General features: G+C 39.1%; 1 protein-coding gene across 2 annotated transcripts in view; it reads left to right on the top strand.

Annotated features, from left to right (window-relative positions):
• Positions 1-17,760, top strand: part of ndfip2 (Nedd4 family interacting protein 2) — a 108,398-nt gene that overhangs the window by 33,276 nt on the left and 57,362 nt on the right. Inside the window, exons 2-4 of one of the 2 annotated variants that reach the window (XM_072577910.1) lie at positions 3,533-3,677; positions 11,116-11,249; positions 11,776-11,826. In XM_072577910.1, the coding sequence (XP_072434011.1) occupies positions 3,533-3,677; positions 11,116-11,249; positions 11,776-11,826 (330 nt within the window). The remainder of the gene's footprint in view (positions 1-3,532; positions 3,678-11,115; positions 11,250-11,775; positions 11,827-17,760) is intronic. The other variant, XM_072577912.1, reaches the window with a different exon arrangement.

The raw sequence follows: 17,760 nt of genomic DNA, 5'->3' as shown, positions 1-17,760 counted from the left end.
TAACACCTCGTGTGAATGTGACCCTTAATATTGTTAAGATCAAGAGACAAATTTTACTTCCAGGTGAATATGGTCTACTTCTGGCCCAGTCTGGATGTTTATATTAGATGATTAGATTACTTACAATGTAGGAACAGGCTCTTCAGCCCAACAAGTCCACACTGACCCTCCGAAGAGCAACCCACCCAGAATCATTCCCCTACATTTGCCCCTTCACCTAACACTACGGGCAATTTAGCATGGCCAATTCACCTAACCTGCATATTTTCCAATTGTGGGAGGAAACTGGAGCACCCGGAAGAAACCCATGCTGACACTGGCAGAATGTGCAAACTCCACACAGACCATTGCCTGAGGTGGCAATTGAACCAAGGTCTCTGGCACTGTGAGGCAGCAGTGCTTGGCACTGTGCTGTGGCAGAGGTTTGGTGCCTATGCTTTTGCTCATGCATCTACATCTGAATAGGGCCTGTACTGCGCTGTATTTTTCTATGTTCTATGTTCTAATTCCACAGAGTTACCACATTCAGAGTCAAGAAATATTTCCTGATCTTCATGCTAAATAGTCTAGCTTGTATCCTTAGCTGTGATCCCTGGTTCTAGACTCTTTCATCATCAGGAGCACCCTTTCTACATTGATCCTGCCTTGTTTTGTTTGAGTTTTTTGGTTTCTATGAGATCTTCCCTTATTCTTCTGAACGCCCAAGCAAATCTAATCCTAACTGATTCAATCTCTTTGTACATCAGCCGTGCTATCCCAGGAATCAGTCTGGTTAACCTTTGCTGCATTCCCTTTATTAGCAAGAACATTTTTCCTCAGCTGAGGCCAAACCTGTGCATTCCAAGTGTGGTTTTATCAAAGCCTTGTAAATTTGCAACAAAATATTCCTGCTCTGTGTTCCATTCTCTTGCTATGAGGGCCAACATAACATTTTCCTCTTCCACCACCTGCTGGGATCAAGTGAGGACTGAAAATGCTGGAGATCAGAGTCAAAAACTGTGGTGCTGGAAAACCACAGCCAGTCAGGCACATCCGAGGAGCAGGAGAGTTGACTTTCGGACTCTTCGTCAGGAATGTCAGTTGGGTGGGCGGGCAGGGCAAAGGGGCTGGGGTGGGGGACAAGGTAGTTGGAAATGCAATAGTTGGATAGAGGTGGGGAGTGAAGGTGATAGTTCAGAGTGGAGGGTGAAGTGGGTAGTTGGGAAGGAAGATGGACAAATAGGACAGTTCAGAATGGTGGTGCTGAGTTGGCGGATTGGATTTGGGATAATTTGGTTGGGGGGGGGGGAGCGGAATGGGAGGTGAGTGAAATGGTGAAATTGACATAGATTCCATGTGGCTAGAGGGTCTCAAGACAGAAGATGAGATGTTCTTCCTCCAGTCGTCGGATGGCTAGAATTTTGCAGTGGTGGAGGCCCAGGACTGACTTGACGGGGTGGGGGAGTTGAAGTGCTCGGCCACAGAGTGGTGGGGCTCTCTTTTTCTCCCTCTTTCCTCCACCCCCCTTCTGCTGTTTTCTTGAGTTAATTTAGAAAGTTCATGGTTTCTTACTTTGGCAGATATACATTGCTATAAATTTTTCTAAAAATTCCTATATTATGCTTTCATAAAACAGGAAGTGCTTATCTGTCATGATGTTACTGATACATTTAAAGGAACTAGATGTGTTTTGCTATTATCAAAGTGGCTGTTAATGGGACAAAAAAACACACTAACCCTATCACAGGGCATTAATCCAGTTGAAAACAATCTTGGCTTTTACCAATCATATTGGTGACCTTTAGTATTTACAATGGAGAAAAGTGATCCATTAGACTATAGTTTCTATCAGTGATGAAGTTGCAGCAATCACAGCTGACCTCAACGAAAGCCGCACTGAAATATCTAGTGATCTCTGAAGCAAAATTTGTTCTCTAATCCCAGTTCCAATTTGCAGTGATGTTATCAAGCTATATAAGGAATGAATCATAGTGAAGAATTTTCAGACAGCCAAGTAGAAAATGAAAAGTATTCATAACAAATCCACTTTATAATAAGATTTTATAAAATAAAGATTGGGACATATGCTTGGTGTCAAAGTTGAGGTTGAAATACTGTGAACAAACTTTTTTTTAAAAACAAAGTCTAGTTAACTAGTTATGATGGAGAAAGCTAAATGACATTGCAGTTTTTATCAGTATGAGATTGATCGTTGACTTGAAGTTATTGCTTGTATCGTTGTTAATTTTTAGTTCTACCTCATTTGAAGAAGACGACCTTTTATTGTCTTCATTAAATTATTTCACTGGCTACTGGTTTGAGAACAATGTTGGTTAGTTGCTTTGCAGATTCACAGCACAGCTTATGGAGCAGGATTTCTGTGACAGCATACACTTGGAATAAAATCCGAAAGTTGTTGTTTAATTCGGAACAGTGATGAGTGTGACAGTTTGTCATCAAACACCATACAAATTCTGGGCTAGTATCTTCCTGTTCCTGAATATTTTTCCAAATGTAATAACTTAGTTGCCTTAATAATGATTTTCTCTAAAAGTTATGCATGTGAGCCTTTCGTTCAAGTACAATGAAACTGTAACTAGGATCATATGGCCCTCTTTATTCTGCCCTGTAATCAATCCATGTGACCTAGTTTGCTGTAGAAAAAAGAAACCAGATCAAAACTTATCGAAAGCTTTCGCACCTGGACATGGAGGAGCAGGCAACTGATCTAACTGTTGCCCAGAGTTGGGAAAAGTGTGGCATTGTGGTGTGAAGCGACGCAGTAGAAAAAGATTGCTTTTTGATTCGTCACCAAGTGAAGAGCTGGTGAGGACAAGGCCCATGTTTGGGGAAACTAGGCTTGTGAAAGTTTAGAGACCACAAAATCAACAGATGAATTCTTACAACAAGGAGTTAATTTGAATATGCTTAAAGGGAGAAATAAAGAAATTTGTGAGACACTGGAAAATTCATCTTAGTGTGGAAGGGAAAAAGGGTCATGTTAATACCAGGCGAAGTTGGTCTTAAAACTTGAGTCTGCATGTCTACCAAGATAGCAAAATAATGTGAAAACAATGGGAGGGGTTTTCCATTGCATTAGTAGTTAAACACAAAATACTTTCCTGTGGTTTACTTAACTATATGTTGCCTAGTATGTTGATTTTAGGATGTTTGTTACAGTGAAAGTCTTGGAATGCAAAGTTTTATCACCTGATCTGTGAAATTAAGCATCAGGAATCCATGTTTCTCGTTGGTTTCTACAGGGATTGGAGAGATCGTTGCAGCCTAAAAGTTGATTTAGATCAGTGTATTCACAACCTATCATCGCGCAATGCTTTGTTTATGTATTGGGAGTGATGGTCATGACTGAACACAACGTGTCAGACCTTTTATAATCTCTTCACTGATCAACGTTTTTGATTTACTAATGAAACCTGGTCCTGCTCCTGTGTAGTGGATAATGTACATTTTACTGTATTATTATTTATTATTGAAATTTATTGACAATGTTGTAATTACTCTGCTTTTAATTGTTGTTTTTCTGTTACAACAGCTGCATAATGAAGATGATTCTCCACAAACATCTGATGCATCACAGCCAACTGTTCCCTCAGAGTCTCCTCAAACATCAACTGAAACTGACATAGCCCCTCCACCTTACAGCAGTGTCACAATGGGAGCAACTGCATCAGCCACAGGTCAGGGTTTGAGAAAGACCTTCACTTTTTATTTTTAATTTAGGGGATGTGATCATTTCAGGCATGGGCACCATTTATGTCCCCTCTGTGGTTAATTTTACCTTCCTGAATCACTGCAGTCTGTCTGGTAAGCAGTTCACAGTGCTGTTAGGTTGACTGTCCAGATTTCTGACTCTGTGACTAAGAATGAACGGTGATATGTACTCAGGTCACGAAAAAGGTTGCCTTGACTTGGATGATAGTGAGCTTCTTGAGTGTTGTTAAAGTATCACTTGTGTATCCTGGCAAGTTGACAGCACTCCACCACACTCCTGGCTTTTGTCTTTTGGATAATGAAAGGACCTTAGGATGTTAGTTTTGAGTTGCTCACTGCAGATTTTCCAACCTCTAACCTGCTTTTGTGATCGGTCCAGTGAAGTTCCTGGTCAATTGTAACCTCCAGGATGTGATGAGTGGGCAATTCAGAAATAATACCGTGATCGAATCAAGAGATCTGATTTGTTTTTTTTTGTTCCTGGGATGTGGGCATGCTGGCTTGGCCAGCATAGGCTACTTCAACCAGAGGACAATTAAATGGCAATTGTATAGCTGTGGGTTTGGAATTGCATGGAGGCCAGAACAGGTGAAGAAGTTATATTTCCTTCCCTAAAAGTCATTAGTGAACCAAATAGATTTTTACAGCAGTGAACAGTGGCTGTGTTATTGCCATTAGGCCAGCTAATTATTCCAGATTTTTACTGAATTCAAATTTCACCTTCTACCATGATTATGTTTAAATTCATGTCCCGCGAACATTAGATTCTGGATTACAATTCTAGTGATATTACTACTACATCTCACCTCCATGTTAGATTCAGGCATTGTTGTGATGCTTATTGTCTAGCACTTGTATGGCACAGTGTTATTTCCTACGAATTACTTCAACTGTATTGTCCAAGTCTTGTAACATGCACCACATCCATCTTCATATTCTGAGGAGTTGAAAATGAAATTGAATACTTTGCATTCATCAGTGAATTTCCCCACTTTCAGCCTTGCTGATGTAGCAGCTGAAGATGGTTGGTCTTAGGAACTGCATTGAGATAGTCCCGCAGCGATATCCTGATTTTTATGGGACATATCCTTCCCCATTCCATTTGTCAGAGTGGGTAAGATAGAAGCCTGAAGTAGGACATGAAATGGCCCAGAGAAAACAACTGTTTTTGAACAACTGCAAGGTTAGAAACTGAAATAAAAAGGGGAAGTCATCAGAAGTATTAGGAGATACTAACTGTGTAATGTGCGTAGAGGATATGTTGGGAATCTGATTGGAACAGTTGAATTTAATTGAATCAAGAGATTTCATTGATTCTATCTGTACATTAAATTGTTTTAATTCAGGATAAAAGTGTATTATATTACCTTTTTTTCTACTGCAACTTAGTAACAAGGGAAATTGGTGAATTTTTATACGTGCAAATTCTAAACATCATGCAGCCAGACTATTTTTCTAGATAGCAAATTGTCAAGTTGTAAGAGAGAATCTTACAGTCCACTGGATAGAAAGGTTGTTTCTGATTCAAGGGTTTCTGTAGGAGCAATATGTTGTCCTTTGTCTTTATGCCTTGATGACTCCAGCTGCTTGAGCTTCAATACTTGAGAAGGGCGGAATTATCTTCATGCTAGCTCTTGATTATATATCTGCTTCCTAGAATTGATTCCTTTTCTTGAAACAACCAAATTATTTAGCAGAGTAAATTTTTATGATTAATCTTTTGAACAGATGGTCCTATTAGGTACTGTTATCTGTTAGTATTGTTCTGTGCAGTATTATAAAATATTGAATAAGGCACTTGAAATATTGAGCGATATGTACATACTGTTTGGCATAAGAGTAGGGGTTGAGTTGGGTGCAGAGAGCCAAGTGGTGACAGGGTTTAAGAGGAAAAACTATTTTTGTCCAAAAATCGGTGCATTATATTGTTATCTACTTGTTAATATTTTACTTTCAAATTTCTACAGTTAGCATAGTTTTCAAAATTGAATCTGAGTTTTGGACTTCATAGTTTCGGTTTTGCATGATGTGGAGTTGCCGGTGGACTGGAGTAGACAAAGTTTAAAAATCACACAACACCAGGTTATAGTCCAACAAGTTTATTTGAAAGTACAAACTTTTGGAGTGCTGCTCCTTCGTCAGGTAGCTAGTGGGACAGGATTGTAAGACACAGAAATTATAAACTCTGAAAGCTTGCACTTTCAAATAAACCTGTTGGACTATAACCTGATGTTGTGTGATTTTTAACTCGGTTGTACATGGCATTGGTAAGACCACATTTGGAGAAAAGTGTACAGTTTTGCTATCCTGATTCAAGAAAGAATGTACATGCTTAGACTGTTCAGAGCAGATTTACCATATTGATACCTGGAATAAGCAGGTGGTTTTGAGGAAAGGTTGTGCAGATTGGGCTTGTTTGCACTGGAATTTAGAAAGGTGAAGGGTAATCTAATTGAAGTATATAAGAGCCTGAATGGTCTTGATAGGGTGGACATGGAAAGGATATTTTCTCTTGTAGATGCTTCCATAGCCTTTTGGAGGAGGAGGCAGCATGTTGAGAAATTGGGGCCCTCCCTTTAGGATAGAGATAAGAAGTCTTTCTCTCAGATGATTGTACGATCATGGATTTCTGTGTCTCATGAGATGGGGATACTGCATGCTATTAAGGCGGAGGTAGACAGATTCTTGTTTGGGGTAGGTGGGCATGTAGAATTTGGAACATTAACAGATCAGCTGTACTCTTATGGAATGATGGAGCTGCTTCTGACCCTAGTTCATGTGTACTTGAAGCATTATTTCCATGACCCAATTAATTTTCCTATTGTATGGGGAAATACTTTTTGTGATTTATGTAAGCTATTTTATTGTGTACAATGAGGAGAAACAAATCTTAATGCTATTTAAGATTGTATTTTGCACGGGCAACTTAATTTAATTTAATTGTTTACAAATCTTTTTATTTTTTCTGTGTCAATATTCTTGACAAGTAAGAAAAATATTAGTGTTCCGTTTGTATATATTAGGACAAAAAGGGACTGAAGATGTTGGAGCAAATTTTTTAACTTGTTAATGTTGACTGTTTTAAAAAAAGGCAATGACTCGATTCTTTTAAAAGAATGACTTTCCCTTTCTTCTCAGTGCTGACATTTCCTGAACCCCCTAACAATAGCAATAGCACCCTCCTGTCCTAAATGCTGGGTCTCAAAAAGATTACTTGAAGGAACTTTGTCAGCGTCCTTAGGTATACTGAGGATCCCTGTTCTTCCTGTCTACCACTTCTTGATGTATAATAACTTGCATGGTTTTGGATTTCTGACTAAAAAGGGGAAGTGGCCGTAAGTTTCAACAAGTATTAGGAAAGGAAAAGGATAATTAAAGAGAGTATGGGAATTCTAGAGAGAGTGAGACTGAGGAATTAGTAGGAATAAGGAAATAGCTTATGCATTGAACAGGTTTTTTTTTTGTCAGTCTTTTGTATGTACTGTTGGTGAGACTGCACCTGTCATATGGTATATCGTTTTGGTCTCCTTAGTTGAGAGAGAATATAATAACAGTCGAAACAGTTCAGAGAAGATTCGCTCAATTGATTTTTGGCATGGGTGTGTTATGTGGGGAAATATCAGTCAGGGCTGGATCTGTATCTGTTGAGAGTTTAGAGCTATATAAGATCCTGAGATGACTTAATAGGATGGATGCTGCCAGGATGCCTCGCCTTAGATGAGAGATTAAAACTGTAGGGCACGTTTTGTTTAAAACAGGGATCTCCCACATGAGAAAGGGTTGAGGTTTTTTTTGAGGGTCATTATTCTGTGGATTTCTGTTCCCTAGAGTGCAGTTTAGTTACAGTCATTGAATAGAAAGTCATTGAACTCAAGGCTGAGTTAGATTCTTGATTAACGGAATGGTTACAAAACAGAAAAAAGCCGTTCACTACATTATGTCAATGTTGGCTGCCTGAAGGTACATTTCATCTGTTGTCCCTTGGCACCATCCCACTGTGCCCAGCACATCGTTCCTCTTCATATAATAAAACAATTTCCTCTTGAATATTTTGTTTGAATCTGCCTCCACGTTCTCCGATATTGCATTCCAAATCCTCACCACTCACTGCATGAAATAGATTTTCCTGTCGAATGTCTGTTTTGTGAATGACCTTAAATCTGCGTGTTCATTTGCTGGGAATCCTTCCTTTGCTGGGAATAGTTTTTGCCTGTCCACCTGGTCTGGCTGCCTCATTAATGTATATCTTTATCATATCTCTTCTGTACCTTCTCTTGGCAAAAAACTTGGGTCTCATCTCATTGAGATTCTTGTTCAGGCTAAAACAAAGACATTGCTTCAGCTGAGCATCATGTTGCAAAAATCTTTAATATTGTTAACCTTCGCCTCTACTTCAGTGCTCACTGTTTTTTTCTCTCGCCAGCTTTCCTTCCCCATGCCACCAAAACACCTGCCCATGCATTTGTCACATCCTGACTTGAAAGCTGCTCTTACTGACCTCTCACTATCCTTTTTTCAGAAACTCCAACTGGTCCAAAGCACATTTGCTTGCATGCTGTTCTACATTGTTTGTTTGTTCACTCATTACTTCTGTCCTCATTGACCATAAAGATACTATTCTGTTACAAGTGGTATTTAAAATCTTTATCTTTGCCTTCAAATCGTATGCATAAAAGTCTGTAGAACTTATCATGTAAACCTCCTCTTCCATGATTTCTTCCTGTTTCATTACCAGTAAATCTGTGTACCCATTTACCACCTCAATTCTCCCTTAAATTTTCAAACTTCATCTCTGCCTTAGCATTCACTGCTACTAATATATCTGTCAGCAATAGCGACTTCTATTTATATCATACCTTTAACATGGTAAAGTTGTCACATGTGCAGTTCTAAAACACATTTGACACTGAGTCACATAAGGGGGTATTTAGCCTAAAAGTGAAGTTTATAGAGTGCTGAAATTGGGAAAAGGATATAAAGAAGTTTACGGATGGATTTCCTAAGCTTATTACCTTGGTAGCTGAAAGTCTGGTTATCATTTATTATGATTATAATTAGGAGTGCACAAGAGACCTGTATTGGAGTAATGCAGATATGTGATAATTGTGGGTAAAGTGAGATTATGGAGACTGGGAAGGACAAGGCCATGGTGGCTTTTAAAGTGACAATGAGAATTTTAACACTGGTATTGCTTAACCTGAATACCAGTGTAAGTCAGCATTGACAAGAGTGATGGATGAATGGGATATGATGTGAGTTAGGACAGCAGCAGCAGAGTTTTGGTTGATCTCAGGTTTGTGGAGCTTTGAACTCCAGAGGCTGGCCAAGAGTGGATTGGAATGGTCAAGCCTAGAGGTAACAAAGGCACAGATGGGGGATTTCAGCACTTAATGAGCTGAGACAGGAATGGAGATGAACAACTTTACAGTCATGTTGATAGGTCAACTCCATGATTGCACAGATATGTGGTTAAAACTCACCTCTCGATCAACTATCATACCAACATTGCAGTCTGGCTTAGCCTCAAAGTTTGAGGGAGAGATATGAAATTGTTCGCTAGGATTTGAAGCTTATAATGGGGACCAAAAACAATTTCTTCTCTTTTTCTCTCCATGGTTTACTTTGAGGAAATTTCTGCTCTTCCATTAATGTCTGATAAGTAGTCTGACTATGGAGGGGCTAAGAGAGTTGGTGAAGTAGACATCTAGACATTGTTGGTGTTTTTCCACTTTATGTTGCCAATGAGCAGTATATAAATGAGAAATACAAGAGAGCTAGTGATAGACCTTTAGGGGCATCAGAGGTAATGTTGGAACCAGAAAAAGAAAGCACTGCAGATAACTTTTGAAGATGATTAACTGGTTAAAGTAGAAGCAGGTGAGAGCAGTTAAATCCAGCTAATGGCCCTAAAATAATTTTTAGATGGATGAGTTCTGGGAAATAAGTTCAGGACTTGGGAATGGAAGTGGAGGTGGAGATGGGAAAGTAGACTGCAAGGTCAGAGGGGGATGATCAATGTTTCACTTTTGAGGAAAGTAGTGATGACAGATTTGAAAGAAAATCAGGACATTATCTGAGGAGAGAGGACATTTAAGTATTTTGACTAACATGGGAGCCGGGCAAGGAAGTTGGGTGGTCAGCAGTTTAATAAAGCATAGAATTGAATTGAATTAGCTCTTGTATTCAAATGAGTATCATGAAAAGTTAGTAAGTCAAAACTACAGTGCCATCTTGGATACAAAGGTACCTAGGTACAGCTGCTTCATTTACAGATTATAGTGTAACAATGTCACCTAGACATGACACCATCTCAGATTCGGAGTACCTAGATACAATCTTAGTTTCAGAATAGCGAACTGTAAAGGTGTGTGTCGCGGATAAAACTAGTTTAAAGCAAGCGAGAAGAGAGACAGGAGCAGAACCCTTACTTGGTTACCTGCTGTCATTGAATTACTTTACTATGTTGAAGGTGATACATAAATTAAAATTATCATCTCTGTTTTTCCTTTAATTTTATCCTCTTGATTTGTCCCTCCTTTCCTATGGTCACCTGCTTTTTCTCACTGGCTACCTCCTTTTCTACTGCACTGTCATTTCCTTTTTTTTAACATTGTGCCTCTTTTGCCTCCTTCCCTTTACATTTCTCTTTCCACCTCTACTGTACACTCTGTTTGATTGTCCCTCTGACACAAATATTCCCCCTGTCTTTATTTCTTTCTTTGACCTTATCTATTCTGTTTCAATATCCTGTCTTTTTGTCACTTCCCTGCTTTTGATTCCTTCTCCTTCATGCATGGGTACATGTTGTTTAACCCAAATTGATAATTTTGTTTAGGGCACAAGATTTGGGTACTCTTTGAAGTGTGATTGTGACTCATTGTTGAAACAGTGGCTGGAAATTTGTTCTGAAATTGAATGTGGTACAAATTTAGGAGTTCAACATGAGCGGGGGTGAAAAAATATACATTTCTGAACCTTCAAATACCTTGTACTGCTGCTTTGTAGGTTTAGGTAAGAAGATAATGCTGTTTTCTAAGCCACAAGTAATCCCTGAACAAGATGGTTATATCTTGTTCTTTCAACAAGACAGGATAAAATCAATTGATTGATGTGCATTGAATATCAACTCTTCTTCATAAAAGACTTCAATGGTATTCTCGGTACAGTGTTATAAATTTGATCATGGACATGATGGTAAGAGTCCTCTCTAACTCTCACAAGAGAGTAAGGAATGCGTTTATAATGTTCTGTTCTTATAGTGACTATCACTATTGGAATAATCACATTTTGATATAACTAATATAATCCATTGGATTTTTTTTAAGCTCCTTACTTTGAAATATTTTTGTTTTCCCTGCCTACACTGAAGCTTCAAGTAATTGTTGTTATCTTCTCTTTCAACAGAAACCGATCTCCCCAGTGATCTTATGCCAGTGCCACCCCCTTACAGTGTTGCCACCTCCCTGCCAACATATGATGAAGCAGAAAAAGCTAAAGCTGCTGCAATGGCAGCTGGAGCAGCAGAACCTGGACAGAGAGTGAGAATTATTTTTTAAATGTGAAATATCAAGTTGAGACCATGGTTCTTTTGCTGACAAGATGGATTGACAAAATGATCTGATTGCAGGTTAGGTGTTTCCAGTGGGGATTCATGAGCAGCAGAAAACATTAGTGAGTTTTGCTCTTGTAATGATGTTACTTATTCAGAAATGGTTCACCACTTATTCCATGAAGCAAGTGCTCCATATCCTGTGAACAGGTACCCAGTATGGGTACGAATAGAATTTTTAATCAGTTTGGTCGTCTGATTTATTCAAGCATTTTTTAAAACCACCAGATTTACTAAGCAGAGTGTATTTCTTTCAGTTGTTATTTAAGTCTTTGAAGGCATTAGTTTTTCTTGAAAATAGCCACACTTGCAAAAAACATTGATCTGTCAAAAGGTATTCATTCATTTCCAGAAAGCTTGAATGGTAGTACATTGTTTGACATTTTATATTTAGTCTCTACTTATTTGTGTCACTGTGTGTTATCTTGTGTTTTTCTGCTTGGACACCTGGACAGTTTAGGGAGCCTAGGAATCTGTTTGATGAAATTCTACAAGGTACATCTCAGGTACAGTTCTATCCTGCATATATAATTGTGGAGTGCTTGCAGTACATTTTCAAAAATGTAGTTTGCACATTTTCCTAGTTGGGTGCTGTACACTATCTTCGGTTTGTTATGCTGTCTTCAATTATCATCATTATCAAGGGTGTTTTCTGTTGCAGATTAACTCTTTAATACAAAGAATCTGTTTTTGAATAAAATATCATCTGATTGGTATTGACTTCCTGTTTGAGTTTATAATGTCTTTGTTAAAACGAGCAGAGACATTCCAAGCAAGTAACTTTGCTTAACTAGCACCATTATAGCTTTAGGGGAGAACAGGAGACACTCAAAGATGTCTTTATAAGATTTTTGGATGGGTACAATGTATATTATCTTTTCTTCTTGTTCAAACAGAAAACACTTCTCCATACTTTCCTTTTTCTTTATTAACTGAATAGACATTAATGTTGAAAAACTGATGTTTGTGAACTGAAATGTTTTTGTTTTGAGAAGTCATTTATAAAGAAAATGATGATACAACCGTAATTTCATAGCAAGTGAAAATCTTCCAGCAACTACTGGCAATGGGTTTAAATTACCATAACAGCATTGATGAAAGTTAGTTTGCCTGTCACAACACGCAATACATTTATTGCGTGACTATGAATAGGTCTCAAACACAATAATGATATAGTGCAAGATGTTTGCAATGCTTGGCACGCTCAACCAGGTATTAAAGTAAAGAAGAAACCAATGTCAGATTATTTATATTCAATTTGAATTTTCATGTTTTAGATCAATAGTCTATTTCCTAACCAATGAGTTTTAGGGATTAAGAGAGAATCAGAGGAACAATGGAGGAGGAAAGTGGTGACTATAGGTAAATCTGGCAGAGATACAGTAATAAGAATGGAAATTTGATTTGGGGTCGGTGGGGGCGGGGGGGAGGAAGTCGTGGGATCTCCTTGCTTACTGGTTAGGTCTCTCCAATACACTTAAGCTTATTTTTTTTCTCTCTGCTGAACTTGCTGGAAGGGTGAGTTTACAACAACTTGGTGAGGACACTTAGTCAGCTGGGAACCTAAATGAATGATACCATCAGCATTCTTTCTACTTGTCCAATGAGATTTAAGGATTGAAGAAGAAACAAGAAAAGGTGAATTCAAACATCAAATCAAGCACAGGGAATCAAAGAAAGTTAGAGTTTTATCCTCAGAGACAAAAGGAAAAACAATGAGGCAAAGTAAGAGAAAGAGTTAGAAATGTTCGACCCAATTTTACATTTTAATTCTACCCTTTGTGGATCCGAGAGGTTGTTTAGCAGTTAATTAGAATAACATATATTTAGAAAGCTATATTCATTGAGAAGAATTTTTATCCCACGTCAACAGCACAGAAAGGATTTTACAAATTTTGATGCGGAGAAAGTCTCCCAGATGTTTTGATTTTTTTTCATTTAGGTGGTGGGGTTTGTGGCAGTTGGTTGGTAATAGTGAGAGTTAGACCCAGTGCTCCCAGTACACGTTTTGAAGCTGATCCAAAAGGTTGTTCATTGCACAAATGGTCTTTCGACATCACCACAAACCCCAGGCACCCCATTCAGGAGAAAGATATAAATAGAAAGCAGGAGACAACAGCTTCGCTTCACTTGGAGGTCACCACTGATGATGTTACCTAACCAGATAATGAAACGTCTGGATATCAAACGTACAGCTCAGCGAGCAAACCTACACCCTAAAGGTTTTTCACAAAGGCTGGCCAGCACTTGGTTGCCTCTGTGCCAAATAGAATAAATCAAAAAACAGTGCTGGAACTCTTTCACTCCCCTGTCCTACTGCTTGTCCAGTTATCATGTCCCATTTTTGCCAACTCCTCGAATTAGTCCACTCATGGCTCCTCCTACTGCCCATGCAACCCATTGCTCCGCTACCCATCTCCTTTGCCTTTTATACACCTGTGCCAACTTAGTACCATGTGCCTCACCCAACACCCGTTGCAGTTGAACCCATCACATAAGTATCCACCTTGCACAGACCTTGTGATAAATGCTGAGTAAATAAAGCTCTTCAGTGCCTATTAATTAACTCATTATTTTTAAAAAAGTTTTGATAAAATGTATTCACTACATTTAACTTCATCCCTTATTAAAAACAAGCATTTATCTTCATAGTTCAACTTCAAATGATCAACAGTCCATTCAATTTGACTGCAACTTCATTTCAATATCTGTAGTTAATGCGAACCATGGATGTGCCAAGTTCACCCCTTCTCCTTTTCTTTCCCCCTTTTCCTGTGCAATTACCACAAGTTCCAAAAAAAAACAGGAAAGCAAAGGGTGTGATGCTGTTTGAGAAGCAAATAAACAGACCAATGTAAATCATCTAGCAAGTTTGCAGATTCCTGGCATCTTTCTTAATCCCCTGAGCTTGTTGATTAAGTTGTGACAACAAGATTTTGCCTATTATAATTTTAAATGTCTGTGATTTTTCACAGCTATTTGAATATTGTTTATTTGATGTGTATGTGATGAATTACTAAAGTAATATTTCATTTAGTAAAGAAAACTGATCTCTAAGCAGCAGTTCATAATTTTTGCTTTGAGTTTTTCTCAGGATTGTAAAATAATACAGTGCAATTGTTGAAAGAAAGTGTGAAGGTTTGACATATCACTTGCATTATTGATTTGGGTGTTTAGGTTTACTAAATTATGCTCATAGACCAAACTGCCAAATTTAATATCTGGCTAGGCTCATTAGCCTTTATGTTTTGAAGTAGACCAACTCTGAGATCCAGGTACTTCCCAAGAGAATCAAGTCACAAGATTTCATGGATTTGAGCAAACAATAAACAGTACAATAACAAGATACTTGTAATAGATTGTATAACATTCACAAATAGCCTGAGTAGATGTGGATAAAGCACATATATCATGCTCAAAATCTCACAAAGCACATCACAGAGCAAATGTGGTCAAAACCCCGGTCCCAGGATTCCTCGGGAATCCTGCGGCTGTAAAAACATACATAGATGTTCTTCCTTAAAATGGTGATGGAAGCAGTGATCCAAAGCACCATATTGCTGTGAGGAAAATTAAAGTCACCTTATACATCTTAAATAGGTGATTCATTATTTTTAAACATTCATACCTGATTCTAGAGTCTTCCATAAGAGCAAACATCCTCACCCCCTCCACCCTATCAAGAACCTTCACAATGTTGTGTTCCAATCAAGTCACTTCTTATCCAGTGAATACAAGAGTGGATACAATCTGTCCATTCCAGGTATTAGATTAGTAAATTTCTCTGAACTCAATACATGTCCATCCTTCCTATGTTCTATCCTCTTTATAACTTACCTTCCTCCCAATCTTTGTGTCAGCAATAAATTTAGCAATCATACCTTTGGTCCTTTGCGATTTTTGTGAAGATTTGTAGCTCAGGTTGAGGTTTAAGTTCTAAGTTTACTTGCTGAGCTGGCAGGTTTGTTTTCAGATGTTTCATCACCATGCTAGGTAACATCATCATTGAGGCTCTGGTGAAGTGCTGGTGTTCTGTCCTGCTTTCTATTTATGTGTCTTGATCTGTTAGGTGGGTGATATCATTTCTGGCTCTTTTTCTCAGAGATTGGTAAATGGGGTGCAAATCGGCATGTTTATTGATGGAGTTTGGGTTTGAATGCCAGGCCTCGAGGAATTCTCGTGCGTGTCTCTGTTGAGCCTGTCCTTGGATGTATGTGTTGTCCCAGTCAAAGTGGGGTCCTTCTTCGTCTGTATGTAAAGATACTGGTAATAGTGCGTCATGTCTTTTGATGGTGTGTTGGTGTTCGTGTATCCTAGTGGCAAGTTTTCTGCTTATCTGTATGATGTGTGTGTTACAGTTCTTGCATGGTGTTTTGTAAATAACATTCGTTTTGCTGGTTGTTGGTATAGCATCCTTTAGATTCATCAGTAGCTGTTTGTGTGTTGGTAGGTTTGTTGGGTACCATGATGCCAAGGAATCGTAATAATCTGGTAGTCATCTCTGAGATGTCTTTGTGTATAGTAGTGTGGCTAGAGTTTCTGGGCATGTTGTGTCTACTTGTTTGGGTTTGTTGTTTAAGAATTGGCTGACTTCTTGAATACGCTGTATATGTATTTTTATTCTGCTGCTTGTAGTTCCTGGGTGCTGCAGTGTGTTGTGGCCCATTTAAATAATGTCCTGCTGCAGCTCCATTTGTGGGTGTTGGGATGATTTCTCCTGTTGTTGAGTATCTGGTTTGTGTATGTGTTGCTTTCTTGTAGATGCTAGTCTGCAGTTCTCTATTAACTGTTCGTTCCATTGTGACATTTAGGAAGGGGAGTCTGTTGTTGTTCCCCTCCTCTTTTGTGAAATTTATACCAGTAAGGATATTGTTGATGTTATTGTAGGTTTCCTCTCAGTTGGTCTGCTTTGTGATGACAAAGGTGTCATCCACGTAGCGGACTGATTAGTTTTGGTTGGATTGTAGGGAGGGCTGTTCGTTCCAGTCTCCGCATTACTGCTCCTGCTAAGAGGCCTGATATTGGTGATCCCATGGGTGTTCCGTTGATTTGTTTGTTGGTCTTGTCATTGAAGTTGAAGTGGGTAGTGTTTCTTTGGCCAGGCTGATGTTAATTGCTGACAGTCTGTAAACTTTGGCCATTACCTTGATGACGGCGTTGGTGTTGCATCCTGCACCCAGGCTGAACTGGACCTGGCCTGACCTGAACATCGACTTGGCCAACAACTTCTACCCTGCCCTGAAATTCATTTGGTCTAACTCGGACACCTTCCTCCCCTTTCTTGATCTCTCCATTTCCATATCTGGCAACAGTTTACGGACTGACATTTACTGTAAACCCACAGCTCTCACAACTACCTGGACTACACCACCTCACACCCAGTAATCCTGCAAAACCTCTGAGCCATTTTCTCAATTCCTCCCTCACGAGGTGAAATGGAGGTTCACCTGCATCTCCTCGAACCTAGTTTACTGCATCTGGTGCTCTCGATGTGGTGGTCTCTGCGGTAAACAAAGGGAACGTTTTGCCGAACATCTCAGCCAGGCCCATAAAGGGCTAGCCTGACCTCCCAGTCACTGTCCATTTTAATTCCCCTTCCTACTCCCCCTCCGATATGTCCATACTCATTCCTCCCATCAATTAACCAGGTTGTACCTACCAGCTGTGTTCACATATCACTACCTCACCATTCTGCTCCTCTCCCAACCCAAACTGCTCCCCTCTTTATCTGCAGCCCCTCCTACCTCCACCTACAGTCTTTAATCTTGGCAATACATTGCTTCCTGCATCTGGCACTACTTGGAGACACCATTCAGCGTTTTTACCCACTGCTATTACTGCTGCTGATTTTTTCCAGAGCTCCAAACACTGCTCAGTTGCACCAAACACTGAGGACTTTCAATCTCTCTCTCTCTCTCTCTCTACTGCACTGAACTACCCATAACACCCAGCTTCTTCTGAGCCCTAACGTTAAAACTTAGCTGCCAATTGACTCCTAGAATCGCTTTCTGAATACAAGTCTTCATTGCATTAACATATGCAACATTCCTTTGACTTCTAACTGAGCTCCAACGGCACAGAACTCGTTGCCTTCTCAGCAGTTCAGCGAAATAGTACTTCTCTGCATGGAGTCGACATCTGTCTTTCAGTTCCAAATAATACTTTGATCTGCTCTTCAGTGATCCTTTAACAGTTGTGGGTGACCTTTTGGAAACATTACACGGAGTCCCACTCCTACTCCAAGGCAGGACTGAATGCAACTAGTCTATTTTGGAACACCAAGTTCTCTGAATCTATGCCAGCAAGTATGAACATTGTAATACAGTGCAAAATGGATCCAAAAAATTTCAAAATCTAGAATCCTTAAAGCATTAAGCAAAAATTAGTTCCCTGTCATAATACAATAGGAAAGGACAACTAAAAAACATGAATAGGTTGAA

The sequence above is a fragment of the Chiloscyllium punctatum genome, chromosome 9 (assembly GCF_047496795.1).
Source record: "Chiloscyllium punctatum isolate Juve2018m chromosome 9, sChiPun1.3, whole genome shotgun sequence".
NCBI lineage: Eukaryota > Metazoa > Chordata > Chondrichthyes > Orectolobiformes > Hemiscylliidae > Chiloscyllium > Chiloscyllium punctatum.
Note: the sequence above shows the minus strand (reverse complement) of the source record. Positions and strands in the feature narration are given on the sequence as shown.